Source organism: Etheostoma cragini, chromosome 11 (assembly GCF_013103735.1).
Source record: "Etheostoma cragini isolate CJK2018 chromosome 11, CSU_Ecrag_1.0, whole genome shotgun sequence".
Classification (NCBI taxonomy): domain Eukaryota; kingdom Metazoa; phylum Chordata; class Actinopteri; order Perciformes; family Percidae; genus Etheostoma; species Etheostoma cragini.
Genome location: NC_048417.1, coordinates 24,113,841 through 24,128,224, shown reverse-complemented (window position 1 = coordinate 24,128,224; position 14,384 = coordinate 24,113,841). Strand labels below are relative to the sequence as shown.

Sequence of the window (14,384 nt, the reverse complement as noted above, 5' to 3'; positions counted from 1 at the left end):
GGAAAATGGCTGCAATGAAACAAAGAGTGAAAAATTTAAAGGGGTCTGAATACTTTCCGTACCCACTGTATACTTAGTATATGAGTGAAGGTAAGTTATAGTTGAATACAAGTGCATTTTGAGCATTAAGCATTAAAAAAATATATTCAACAAAACACATAAAATCCATACTTAGTGCTGCATATTGCACTTAGCAAGAAAGAAAGCATCACGTGTGTATTTAAGTACTTGGAAAAAATAAAACTGTTACTTTTGGCTTAATTTGGATTCCTTTCTTTGGACCTCATGTGGAAAGCAAAAAAAGCTGCATATATTCAAATCTGAAGTCAAAATGCTAGTAGACATTGTTACAACAGGCACAAAATATGCTACATTTTCTCAAACGTCAGAATCTGTATAATTCAGATAATGGTGTCACTAAGACAAAGTTAAATTGTTTTTTGTATAAGTGCATTAGCTGAGTGGGAGGGTCTGGTTGGATTGACAGTTGTTAGGGACAACAGCACTGAAGGGTCACGGGTCAAGCACTCATCTGCCACAATTGGGGTTATTATCACCTGATTAATGCAACATAATCACAACGTCTCCCGGCCATTTCCCCCCTTGGAATGCTGCTAGCTGCTCCCAGCTAGGCTAAAGCTAATACAGTTAGCCTAAAGAAACAAGGGTTATGTTCGTCCCAACTAATGGTTTCGAGCCGCGACACTGGAAACGTAACACTAATCTACTACAGAAGTCTATGTCTGATCTAACGTAATTTCCACTGATTTAATTGTTCTTGGATACACAGTTTGTTGCTACTGCGCGGGACATGCAGGTCTGATCCATTTATCAAAGTAACGAGCTGGCCCCGCTAGTCGACCACAACCTGACATTTAGAGGAAGCAACATGCTAGTCAACCAGTGTATTTCCACCTAATATCCCTCTCCAAAACCACTCAGTGGAGTAACGTTAGTCACAGTGCTTACTTGCTTTGGTGTTAGTAAAGCATTAAAGTTAAAATAATGGGTCACATTAGAAAAGATCCTTTTTCATTTTTATCTTATTCTTATTCTTATCTCCTATTTATGTAGATGCACTCCCGTACAAAATCACTGCGGTAGTTGAGAATGATTTATTATTTCCAAACTGAGCTATTTATGTCATTTTTTAAAAAATGACTTTTTCCTTTTTTCAAATCGCAATATAAGATTTTTCCAATATTGTGCAGGCCTACTGCCTACTACGTCCTCTGGGAGACATTTTGGAGGAGCTGGATGTCCTTTCAAACTGGCCCCCCACTGGTACTTCTGGGCGACTTCTTCTTATACCTTCTCTCTTTTTTTACCCTCTCACTCATGCCTTCCCCCTCCCACTCACAAAGCTGGTAACCACCTACGTCTCTTTTTCACCAGAATCTGCTCTACGTCAAACCTCACTATTCCGCTCCGAACCTCAGACCGTTTTTTCCTTTCTCCCGAGCTCACGACCGTATATACCTGTTCGCCTCAACATCCATTGGCTCTATGGCTTTATCTACTTTATCTACCCGACCTCCATCTGACTCTCTTACAGCTCCGTGGTTATCTGACTATGTGCGTGCTGTAAGATCGGTACGGGCAGCGGAAAGGAAACGGCGGAAATCTAAACACCCAGACGATCTGTTTACCTGTCGGTCTCTTCTTTCCTCCTCCGCCTCTATTCCTGCATAAAAAGCTCTTTTTATCAATCCAAAATTGAATTCTTTTTCTCCAACCCCAACAAACTTTTTACCCATCTTCTCTAACCTCCTAGATTGCTAGGAACCTGGGCGTGACACTCGATGACCAACTCTCCTTCATTGCTTCATATACCCGATCGTGTAGCTACATGCTGCATAACATCTGAAGTATACGCCTAATGCAGAAGGCGGCTCGGCTTCTGGTTCACGCTCAAGTCATCTTGCGTCTAGACTGATGCAACTTCCCCTTGGCATGTGCCATCCGGCCCATGCAGCTTATTCAGAACGCAGCAGCTCGACTTGTCTTCAACCTCCCCAAGTTCTCACACTACACCGCTCCTCCGCTCTCTTCACTGGTCACCAGTTGCTGCCCGCATCCGCTTCAAGACACTAGTACTTGCATACAGGGCCATGAATGGATCAGCCCCGGAGTATAGGGTTTGACCGTGGTCAACTCGGTGCTGCATCAGCCAACCTGATTGCTTCTCCCTCACAGTGAGGAAAAACTAATCACTCAACTAAGTCCTGGCTCCTAAATGGTGGAGCGGGATTTCTTTGTTATATCACAGTACACTTTAGTACGAAATTACATGCAAAGTTCACAGCTTAAAAAAAATACAGCACAGAAACAACTAAAAACACTGTGGGAAGAGTTGAGATATTAGTTAAGTGAATGAAAATATATAAATGCTTACATGGGTGTGCAGAGCATGTTGAGTGATAAATATACCAAGTCTTAAAAAAACTGAATATAAATATCTAGATACTAGATACATAGAGTTGGGAAAAAGTATAAATATCCACATTTTAAAAAAAAACAGTGCGGTAGAGAATAAGGTGCATTTCAAAGAGATTATTTTGAACATGAATAGTAGATTGATGGCTAGAAGCCTACGCGTCTTCCACCAAAGGCTAAAACACATCTGTTCCTACTGCACCTTAGATGAGAAAAGAATTAAAAAAATAACTTGATGCTGCTCTTACATATGGCTATTGTGATTTTGCTTATTTAAAGCTAATCTGCCCTGCAAAGCCAAAAGACCCAAACTCGCCAGAGTACTGTATAACTGACAAAAATGACTTTAAACTTATTTTGTTGACTAGCCAAATGAGTTGTAGCCAGGATATTGAACATTTGTATTATCTACAAGATTAGAAGGGGTCATGGAAAGGCCAAAGGTATCTAAATAAAATGGAGTCATTATGGCACAATTATTCTTAGCATAATATAAAAGGTCACAAAGTGGCTTTTCAACTCCCATATCACCTCCTGTATTGTATTACCCTGTATAGAATTGTAATAACATATTTCTCATCCTTTTTCATGTTAAAGCTGGCACTCCTAATATTGTGGTCAGTGAGTGTATATACCATAACATTTTAATCAATGTCAATCCTAACACATTGGGCCTAGGCTTAATACCACATTATTCTTATACTCTCGTACACAGGAGCACTTATAGTGCAAGACTTATTCCCCCAAAATGCAACACAGGCAGGAGCCATTCCTGCCTGTGGCCATCAAACTTTATAACTCTTCCCTCTAAGTGTCTGACACACAGCCTCTTAGTGAGGTTGATACTGGACAATATTACCCGTTTTGTGCAATACTCTGCTGCTACTATTTATTCACTATTACTGTTCACCATTACAACTCCTTAACTATGTAAATACCGTACATGTCCACACTCCTTATATTTCCTTTCTCATATTTATATCCTCTTGCAACTGTAACACAGAATTTCCTTTCAGGGATCAATTAAGTATTTCTGATTGTTCAAATTTACATAGTGCTAGGTCAGTGGGCATCAATTACATTTTGCAGAGGGCCGGAGGCCGGCCAGTAGCATCATCAAGAATGAAGACGTGAACATAACGATGGCATCCTTCACGTGCATATTAAGTAGCCACATTGGTTTGTTTTGGTCTTATAATACATCCATAGATGCTCCAGAAGAGAGGAAGGTTAGTTTAGCCAGCAGTTAAGTTTACAAGAATTTGTGGCAAACTAAGAAATACAGTAAGACTACAAACCGACAGCTTTTGTTTTAGCTTGTTTGTCAAAATGTTCTATTTAGCGTAGGGTACAGCTATGTTTGTGTAAACAGCACGGTGGACGAGAGTGGACTGCCAGACAGATCAGATTGAAATATATTGCTTCCTACATGTGTATGTGAGTAAGTCTTGATAGGCTTCTTATTTACTTTTAGGTTTTATTGTAGCCTTACAGTAACAAGTGCAGTGCGGGCATCGCTGTTCAGAATCCTGAGAGCACCTTTAACGGTTGGAAGCACTTAATTGAAAGTGGCTTTGGATAAAAGCGTCAGCTAAGTGACATGTAATGTAATGGTTGATAGAATGTTTTATAAACTGGAGCTATGGAAGTGGCTTCTTTTGATTTGTTTTGCCTCCTAGTGGTCAAAAATCCACAACGGCTTTAAAGTCTAATTGTATCATATATCTGATTTAAATACATGTTTTGAATTCTAATTATCTAATACAATTAAAGGCATTTCATTTTCTTGGCTCGAAGTAGATCACTGTACCATCACTTGGCGCAGTCCATCTTGTACTCTCAAATACAGGTCAGCTTTGTCTATGATGTAGATGAGGCTGCCCTCCGCCTGCCGTCTGGCTGTAGCTATCATCGTGTCGTAGGACCTCAAAACAGTAACCTGTGGAAAACAAATGTACTTGGGGTTCAGCTTCTGTTGAACAGAAATAAAATTAAGAAATGTCTGCAAATTCCTCTTTAAACAAAAAGTTGTAATTGGCCCAAAGCAATTCAGAAATTGATGAGTTAGCAACAGTTCCAGACGCAAAGAAGTCATTATTGATGCCAACCTAACAACAAATGCATAATTGGAAGTATAAATTTAAAATGCCGCCATGGCGCTTACCCCAGAGGAGTGACCTGGTATTCCAGGTGCACCAGGAGGACCGGGAGGTCCAGGAACACTGACAGCTTCAAATGAAAAGAAAAGCTTGTCAATGATTTTCCGTATTTCAGGCTAGAGAACAGTCTGCCTTCAGTAGCCAGCGTGTAAAGTGCAGAAAGTAGCTTGAGGTCACCCCAACACTAGTAAGAATGTATATTTTAGAAATATCCAGAATATTAAAACAGCCGCTCACATTGATTGGGCCTATATCCCCCGGGAAGTGATCCTGGAGGTCCGGGTGGTCCTGGAGGACCTGGACGCCCATCATAACCAATCCCTGGTGACCCTGGTGGCCCCTGGGGTCCAGGAGGGCCTGTTATGGATTCTCCCTTTGGGCCCTAACACGACAGAGAAAAAAAAGTTCATCCAACTTTTGTGTAATACCGGCTCATGTGCTTTATTGGTGTACTGATAAGTCAACTGGACCAACATATCAATTCAGTCTTCAATGATCATATATATATATATATATATATATATATATATATATATATATATACACACACACATACATATATTTACACACACACACACACACACACACACACACACTTAAAAAGGTGAATAAGGCTCAAAAACCTTACAATATCTTAATTCGATAATACCAATGCATTGGGAACACTGCACATTCAATTCCAAATCAAAACATGACCAAAATTGGTCAAGTTTGTGTTGTACCTTCACAGAAAGTGAAGAAAAAAGGAATATTTGGCTGTTCAAAAAGATAGCAGTATTTGCATTTTTCTTCACAACCTAAACATTTACTATATGAACTAAAAAATCTCTCAAAGGTTTTCCGTACTTTTAATCACTGCACTAATATTTAGTTACATAACCATCATTTCTGAGAACTGCTTCACATCTGTGTTGCATGGAGTCACCTGTGAACAGGTATTCCAGCCCAGGACCATTGAACTACATTCCACAAGTCCTCTGCATTACTGGGTTCTGCCTCAGAAACAGCATTTATGATGTCACCCCACAAGTGTCCTATGGGATTGAGGTCTGGGGATTGGGCTGGCCGCTCCATAACATCAATCTGGTTCATCTGGAACCAAGACTTTGCTCGCTTACTGGTGTGTTTTGGGTCATTGTCTTGTTGAAAGACCAACTTCAAAGGGCTTCTAGCTGATATCTTTGCTTCACACAGCCTTCTTCTGATCCTAACAGTACTCATAGTTAATTTTAAGTCTTCTTCAATTTTCCTGGAGCTGATCATTGGTTGAACCTTTTCCATTTTGTCTATTTTTCAATCCATTTGAATGGTAGTTGACTGTTTTTTCCCCCCACGGCATTCAGGCTTTGGAGGCCATTTAAAGGTATTTGAAATCATTTTGTCTGAGCAACCTATACTTTTCTGCAGTTCTTTATATGTTTTTCTCTCTCCAATCAACTTTTTAATCAAAGTCCCCTGTTCCTCAGAGCCATGTCTGGAATGGCCCACTTTGCTCAGTATTTTAGTGTGAAATGCACTATAACCAGCATGCACAACATCTGCTTCTTTTCTTCCTTAAATATGGGCCATAACTGACACCTGCTTCTTCACAGAATCAATCTCCTCACTAATTGAACACAACACTGCTATTATTTTGAACATGCCCCTTTCAATTACAGATTCAGTTACACAGAATGAGCAGCACTCATGCATGCCATGACTGTTGGGTCTGTTGGTTTTCTATGACTCTATAACACTTACTATTAAATTATTTGTCATGTAGAAATATCACTTCTACAAAAAATATAATTTTTGAGGTTAGTGTTGTTGGACTGCCATTATTTTTAACACAACTGTACAGTGGGGCTTGAAAGTTTAGGCACTCCAGGTATAAGTTTGTATTAATGTTTATATAGAAGCCAAGAAAAGATGGAAAAATCAACAAAAAGGTTAGACATATGTCTAATATGTCAAAAAAAGATTTTATTTTCATCATTTACACTTTCAAAATAACAAAACAAAAAAAGCGTCTGCGAAAGTTTTGGGCACCCTGCAGAGATAATACCTTGTACTGCCCCCTTTGGAAAGTATCACAGCTTCGAAACACTTCTTGTTGCCAGCCAAGAGTCTTTCAATTCTTGTTTGAGGTATCTTTGCCCATTCTTCTTTACAAAAGTCTTTTATTCTTTGAGATTTCTGGGCTGTCTGTCACGCACTGCTCTTTCAAGGTCTATCCATGATTTTCATTATGTTGAGGTCAGGAGATTGTGAAGGCCATGGCAAAACCCTCAGTTTACGCCTCTTGATATAATACACCGTGGATTTTGAGGTGTGTAGCCATCCTCTCTTTAGCTTCAGCTTTTTCACAGATGGCATCAAGTTAGCGTCCAAAATTTGCTGCAATCTTATTTAATCCATTTTTCCTTCTACTCGTGAAATGTTCCCTGTGCCACTGGCTGCAATACAACCCCACAGCATGATAGATCACCCCCCCATGCTTAACAGTTGGACAGACATTCTTTTCATTTAATTATGTGCCCTTTCTTCTCCAAACGTACCTTTGCTCATTGCGGCCAAAAAGTTCTATTCTAACCTCTTAATTACATTCCGAACAGAGGATATTGGCATCTGAAAACCCCCGCTATCTTCTTATAGCCTTCTCCTGCTTTAAGGGCATCAACTATTTTCAGTTTAAGTTTTCTTGACAACTGCTTAGAAGAAGCCATGGTGCCTATTGTTGGGGCACGGTCAGATGAGTCTGGGCATTCAAAACTTTGATTGACATCACCTGGTCTTTCCAGATGATGATTGAGAAGAATCCTTAACGCTGTCAGGTCTCCGCTTTCCAGCTTTTTCTGTTATTTTGAAAGTGTAAATGATGAAAATAAAAATCTAATTTTTGTGACATATTATATGAATGTCTAATCAATCATTTGATGCCTTTTGGAGATTTTTTCCATCTTTTCTTGGCTTCTTTATGCACATTTATACACATTTTTACCTGGGGTGACCAAACTTTTGAGCCCTACTGTATATATAGTGGCTTGCGTAAGTTTACACACCCATGCTAAAGTTGACTACAAAGAGGACTAGAAAAAACATCTTTTGGAAATTGATTTTAATGCCTTCATTAAAAGAATTGGGAAAAATCTATCCTTGACATGGGGAACTTTCCATGAGACCATCTCTCAATGCAAATAAAACCAGCTGGCTAACTGAAATAACACCATGCCAATCTTCATGTATGGTGAAGGGTATGTGATGATGGGGGGGCTATTTTAATTCCAAAGGCCAAGGGAACTTTGTCAGGATGCGTAGTATCCTGTATCCAAGAAATAACTGACCTTTAATGAGTAAAATGTGATATAGGGGTGTACTTACTTATGCCCCCCGTATTTTAAGGAAGAACATTTATTTATTTTCAATACATTATTCATTCACAAAGAAAACTGGTGTCCTTAAAGGTGGGATTTTTTTTTATTTTTTCAAATTAAGGCTTACAATCAATTTCAAGATGTTTTTTATTCCTTTTTTGCTAGTCAACTTTAGCATGGGTTCTTAAACGTGTGTAAGCCACTGTTTAAATCGTCGTCTTTCAGATGCGCCTTTATTATGAAATTCTCACTCCATAGTTATTCTTTCCATTAAAAATGCTAATTTCTTTTAAAGCTTAGTAATGATAGAGTGAGGAAAATAAGTATTTGAACACCCTACTATTTTGCATGTTCTCCTACTTTGGATCAGGTTTCTGGGCTGTCGCTGAGAAACACAGAGTTTGAGCTCCCTCCAAAGATTCTCTATGGGGTTTAGGTCTGGAGACTGGCTAGGCCACCCCAGAACCTTGATATGCTTCTTACAGAGCCACACCTTGGTTATCCTGGCTGTGTGCTTCGGGTCATTGTCATGTTGGAAGACCCAGCCTCGACCCATCTTCAATGCTCTAACTGAGGGAAGGAGGTTGTTCCCCAAAATCTTGCAATACATGGCCCCGGTCTTCCTCTCCTTAATACAGTGCAGTCACCCTGTCCCATGTGCAGAAAAACAACCCCAAAGCATGACGCTACCACCCCCATGCTTCACAGTAGGGATGGTGTTCTTGGGATGGTACTCATCATTCTTCTTTCTCCAAACACAGTTAGTGGAATTATGACCAAAAAGTTATATTTTGGTCTCATCTGCCCACTTGACTTTCTCCCATGACTCCTATGGATCATCCAAATGGTCATTGGCAAACTTAAGACGGGCCTTGACATGTGCTGGTTTAAGCAGGGGAACCTTCCGTGCCATGCATGATTTCAAACCATGACGTCTTAGTGTATTACCAATAGTAACCTTGGAAACGGTGGTCCCAGCTCTTTTCAGGACATTGACTAGCTCCTCCCGTCTAGTTCTGGGCTGATTTCTCACCTTTTTTAGGCTCATTGAGACCCCACGAGGTGAGATGTCGCATGGAGACCCAGTCCAAGGGAGATTGACAGTCACGTTTAGCTTCTTCAATTTTCTAATGATTGCTCAAACAGTGGACCTTTTTTCACCAGGCTGCTTGTCAATTTCCCTGTAGCCCTTTCCAGCCTTGTGGAGGTGTACAGTTTAGTCTCTAGTGACTTTGAACAGCTCTATGGTCTTGGCCATGTTAGTAGTTGGATTCTTACTGATTGTATGGGGTGGACAGGTGTCTTTATGCAGCTAACGACCTCAAACAGGTGCATCTAATTTAGGATAATAAATGGAGTGGAGGTGGACATTTTGAAGGCAGACTAACAGGTCTTTGTGGGTCTGAGTTCTAGCTGATAGACAGGTGTTCAAATACTTATATGCAGCTCTATCATACAAATAAATAGTTAAAAAAATCATACAATGTGATTTCTGGATTTTTTTTTTTTTTTTTTAGATAATTTCTCTCACAGTGGACATGCACCTACGATGACAATTTCAGACCCCTCCATGATTCTTAAGTGGGAGAACTGGCAAAATAGGGTGTTCAAATACTTATTTTCCGCACTGTATTGTCAAATTGTATTTTAGCTTTTTGTGAGTTGATATAAATGTAAGGGATTGTGTTAAAATGGCTCATGTCTTGTATCGGTTGCGGGCCCTTGAATTTAATAGAATATGCATTGTATCGTGGCAGACTTTATGATATCAGTCAATATTGTATTCTTCGTCCTAAGAATCGATATATCGTAATAAAACATTTGATTGACACCCCTATTATACTGGTCAAACCACAAGTTTTCCAACAAAATAGGATCTTGGCCGTAAATAGGCCCTACAAATAAATATTGAATGTATCCAACAGACATTTTACTCACCTGTAGGCCTGGTTTGCCAGGAGGCCCTGGTGGGCCTTGCACTCCTCCAAAACGTGGGTCATAATATCCACCACCAGGCTCTCCCTTTTCTCCCTTCACACCTGAGTCTCCACGCTCCCCCTTCAGTTCATTCTGTTGGAAACACTTTATGAAGTACAGGAATCTAGCACACTAAGGAAACTGACTGGTGGTGTAATAACAAGGTAAGTTTACCTTGAATGTGTAAATATCAAAATTAGAGGCCGTTCCTGGGGGGAAAAAAAAGGTTTTTATAGTGATCAAGTACTCATAATTCACTTTATTGCAGTCCTGCAGTGCAGGTATTTTACGGATGGAGCGCAGAGCATGTTTTTGAAATTGTTGGAGCCACGCCTTATTTCCCCCGCTCCAATTTTACACCGTAACCGCTTACACCAGGGCTATTCAATTACAAATTCAGTTGGGCCAGATTTTCAAACCAAGAAGGTTATCTGGGCCAGTCATTTCAGCAGATATGTCTGACAGCAGCATGCAGAATAAGGGGTGTTGGAGGCTTGATGTGGAGAGAATAAAATTAATTGTAGCCATCCCGTTGTCCATTGTCGTTTTGAGCGCGCCGCTTAGTTTTGCGCATAACACCGCCTGATACACAATGCAGTGTAAGGAGATCAACTGAGGTGCAACAGTGGACCAACGTGCTGCCAAACCATTCACTTTCCCTGTCATGGATGGAGCCCCATCTGTCACCAGCATGCACACACGCTTCATATCCAGACCATTGTCTGTAAAAAAAAAAGCAGAAACTCTCCCAAAGACTATATCGCCAGTTGTGTGTCCTTCTAACGGCAGTAGGCCAAGTAGCTCCTCACGGAAGCATCTGCCGTCAAAATAGTGGACATATATGCACAACTGAGCAGTATCAGTTTTGTCTTTGGACTCCTCTACTGCTATAGACAAAGGATCAGCTTTCTTCAGGTCTCCTAAAAGCGTTTACACATCTGCAGCAAGAATTTCAACTCTACAACTGTTAGAAGTATCTGATGGGGGGTTGTTTTTAAAGCAGATGCCACGCTTGTTTTAATTTTATCGTCATTTATCACCTCATCCACAATGCAAATAAACTCCCTCAGGGAAATTGGTGCGGAAAGTCTGGTGTTTCTCAAGGTGGTGCCTCCGCAGATTGTAATCTTTGAGTACTGCAACGCACTCATTACAAATTGAACACATCGGTTTGCCGTTTGGATGTGGCGTTAAAATAAACATTTGTCAGTCCAGCCAGGGTCACACTGACAGTTTTCATTGTCAATTTTACATTTCAGTGTTGAGAAAGACATTGTGACAGTAGGCTACTACCTTCACAGGACACACTGTATTGTTTACGTGTTGCTAGTTTGGCGGATAACGGGCTGGGCCACTCGGCGGTTGCTTCCGGGCCGCCAATTGATTACACCGTTCAAAGCGGGCCCGAGCCTGTCTCGCGCAGATAAATGGCGCTGCCTGTCTGCCCTCCCTCCCTCACCATGCCGCCTGTCATCCGAGGGACTTTTTGCTGGCCAGGCTCAAAGGCATGAAGAGTGTTATTTATGTGAACAACACAATGCTAGGTTTTCTTCTTTTTTTGGAGCTATATCAAGCGGGGGAAACTAATTGCCCTGTCTGCGAGGAGTGGAAATTCTCACCGCTCCATTACACTCGCATGCTCTGGTGGATGTGTTTGCAATGATAGTACAGTATGTATATTAAACACAAACAGGGATTTACCTGGAAGTCCTCGGTTACCCTGCTCTCCTTTTTCTCCTTTAGTTGCTACAACAAAATATCATTTTTAACATCAGTGAGTCAAACACAATATCCCACAGGTGTATCTGACATGGCAAAACTTTTAGCGCCCTGTGTCATAGATAATGATGTCTGGTTTATCAATTAATTCTTCATATCTAGTCAGACTTGACAGCTCAATCTCTTGACAATAGAGTGTATATCCCCTTCAGGCTGAGGCAGCTGGATCAAACTCAAGTTAGGATAAAACTGTTTATCTCTGCAGACACTTTAAACCCTTCATAAATCTCCCTTCATTGGCTGGCACTTCAACTTAACTTCCATTCTCTGTCTCACAGTAGTATGTATTGGTGCTAAAACAACAAACAGTGTATGATGGAGGTCATACCTGGGTAGTTCCTTGAAATGTCATCATAGCGCTATGAACAGAAAGAAACAATGCTTAATAAGGAAAAACACAGCACCAGCAACCACGGAGAACAGGATTTGTCTTTGTTTGTGCCAAGTCATGCAGTTACTGCTTTAAATATGATATGGTTTAGCTGCCAGACACCACAACCAATAACATCAACTGGTACGTATAAATGTCCAAGATCTAGTTCAAGGTACAAAGTTTGGGATCTTGTGTACTCACGTTGAAGCGATCGAAAGGAACGGCCGGCCCGGGGGGTCCGGGTGGTCCCGGTGGTCCTGGTGGGCCAGGGACTGGACCCTGATGGAAAAACGTTGGAATTCACTCTTTCTTGCCATTTGGTGTTTAGATACTGAAGGATTCCCATTAGGTAGTGGTACAATTACTGACATAACATCAAATCTCTTACAGACAGTATTTTGGTATTTTTGACATATTGTGATGCATTGATTGCTAGCAGTGAGGTTAACGTCACTTTGTTTGACTTTAAAAAAAAAATCTTTTAACTGTCAAGCTATTTTTAGCCAACTTCTAAAGTGTCTCAAAAAAGAAATGTGAACTAGGCACGTTTCTATCAACAGGAAGGCTACGCATCCATGTAATCTGCCAGGAAACAGAGTAGAACTCGTCAAGTTTGCCAGCAGGAAATCAAACAGGTTGCATTGGCCGTCTAACCATCTACGAGAGAAAAATGGCTCAAATCGGGGCAATTGGTAATTGGCCGTGTTCCAGGCTGTCCGGAGACAAAAAAAATGCATGGTAATATCTGAGAAGACAGCTGATCAGCCATGTGAGGTGAATGTCAGCAATACAAGTTCTGACGTAGCAAAGGCTAAAAAATATGTGAATAGTAACACCGATAATGAGGGTCCGTACAAGCTAGCCAATAAATGTAAATGTGCTGTATTTATATAACGCTTTTCCAGTCTTAACAACTGCTCAAAGTGCTTTTACATCTACAGGAAACATTCACCATTCAAACACTGTGGCCGGGGCTGCCGTACAAGGTGCCACCTGCTCATCAGATAAACATTCACACTCCGATGCGTAGCACCGGGGGCAACTCGGGGTTCAATGTCTTGCCCAAGGACACTTTGACAATGACTGCAGGGGCGGGGATCGAACCACCAACCTTCCGACTGGCAGGCAACCGCTCTACCACTGAGCCACAGCCGCCCCAACAAGCCATTGATGCTCAATGCAAGGCTGGGGCTTCGTTACACTCTGGCATGGCTTGGGGATTGTCAAACTGTATTAAAATCTGCCTTCTTTCTAAGACATTGGTAATAATAAATAAAAATATGGAAACTTACTGGGTAGTTGTAGCCAGATCCAACTCCCGCCTCCCCTTTCTCACCCTTGTACCCATTTACACCGGGGCGACCCTTAGGATAGAAAGTCATTGATTATTTCCATGCACTTGGGAAAAAAGGAAGGGATTAAAATGTAACCACAGTGGTATACAATAGGTCAGCAAAAGAATATGTGGTACTTGGTATATGAAAATATATCAATGTGCTGTGAGACACCAAGCAAGGGGTACTTACAGGTCTTCCGGGCATTCCAATTTCACCCTTTAATCCAGGAGGCCCATACGGTCCCTACCACAATAAATCATGAAATAAAAGACAATGAGCTGACCGAAGAATCAAGTGGAGAAAAGAAAAAAACATTTTTAGTCTACAACAATGTTGGTACATTAGTGTGGATGTCTTTGTTAGAAATTCTCAAGCACTTACAGTGAGGCCAACAGGTCCTGGAGGTCCTCTGTCTCCCTATAGACAGCAATAAGGACGCATATTAGTTTCAACAACACAAACGCCACCGTGTCACAGGCAACACATTTACACATGAAGAGTAGCGACATTTATGGTATAAGGAGACAGGCATTTATGTGTTTGTATTTCTATCAACCTTTATTTATATAGCACCTTTCAAACATAACAAAACGCAAAAGGAATAATAAAAGCTAAATGGATTTAGAGACTAATGCAAACCAAGATAAATAAAACAAACTGTTTCAATCATAATATAAAATCCAAAAAATCATAAAAATAATGAAGACAATAACTGTTCCAACACACAGAAGTCAAAATACTAAAGCAATAGAAATCCAAAGTAATTAAAACAATAAAATTGCTTGTTTGCTTTACTATGTGAGAGCGAGAGAGATGAAACGAGACATGCAGTAAATACACAGAGTCAGATGCAGTGGGACTCACCTTCAGACCCGTCAGCCCTTCCAGGTGGAGAAGATTTCCGTCCGGTCCGATTATTAAGCCTGGTTCACCTTTCTCACCCTGAGCACAATGCAGCGCAACCAGACAA

General features: G+C 40.8%; 1 protein-coding gene and 1 long non-coding RNA gene across 5 annotated transcripts in view; one reads left to right on the top strand and one right to left on the bottom strand.

Moving 5' to 3' along the window:
* Positions 1-434, top strand: part of LOC117952524 — a 5,159-nt gene extending 4,725 nt beyond the window's left edge. The window contains exon 3 of the long non-coding RNA XR_004658436.1: positions 203-434. This is a non-coding gene — a long non-coding RNA (uncharacterized LOC117952524). The remainder of the gene's footprint in view (positions 1-202) is intronic.
* col18a1a (collagen type XVIII alpha 1 chain a) overlaps positions 1-14,384 on the bottom strand; it is a 94,732-nt gene that overhangs the window by 4,594 nt on the left and 75,754 nt on the right. For all 4 annotated transcript variants that reach the window (XM_034884856.1, XM_034884854.1, XM_034884852.1 and 1 more), the window contains 12 exons: positions 14,279-14,356; positions 13,796-13,831; positions 13,604-13,657; positions 13,370-13,441; positions 12,279-12,356; positions 12,033-12,063; positions 11,627-11,671; positions 10,100-10,134; positions 9,887-10,018; positions 4,833-4,977; positions 4,601-4,665; positions 4,247-4,375 (listed from right to left, as the gene is read on the bottom strand). In XM_034884856.1, coding sequence (XP_034740747.1) covers positions 4,247-4,375; positions 4,601-4,665; positions 4,833-4,977; positions 9,887-10,018; positions 10,100-10,134; positions 11,627-11,671; positions 12,033-12,063; positions 12,279-12,356; positions 13,370-13,441; positions 13,604-13,657; positions 13,796-13,831; positions 14,279-14,356 — 900 coding nt within the window. The remainder of the gene's footprint in view (positions 1-4,246; positions 4,376-4,600; positions 4,666-4,832; positions 4,978-9,886; positions 10,019-10,099; positions 10,135-11,626; positions 11,672-12,032; positions 12,064-12,278; positions 12,357-13,369; positions 13,442-13,603; positions 13,658-13,795; positions 13,832-14,278; positions 14,357-14,384) is intronic.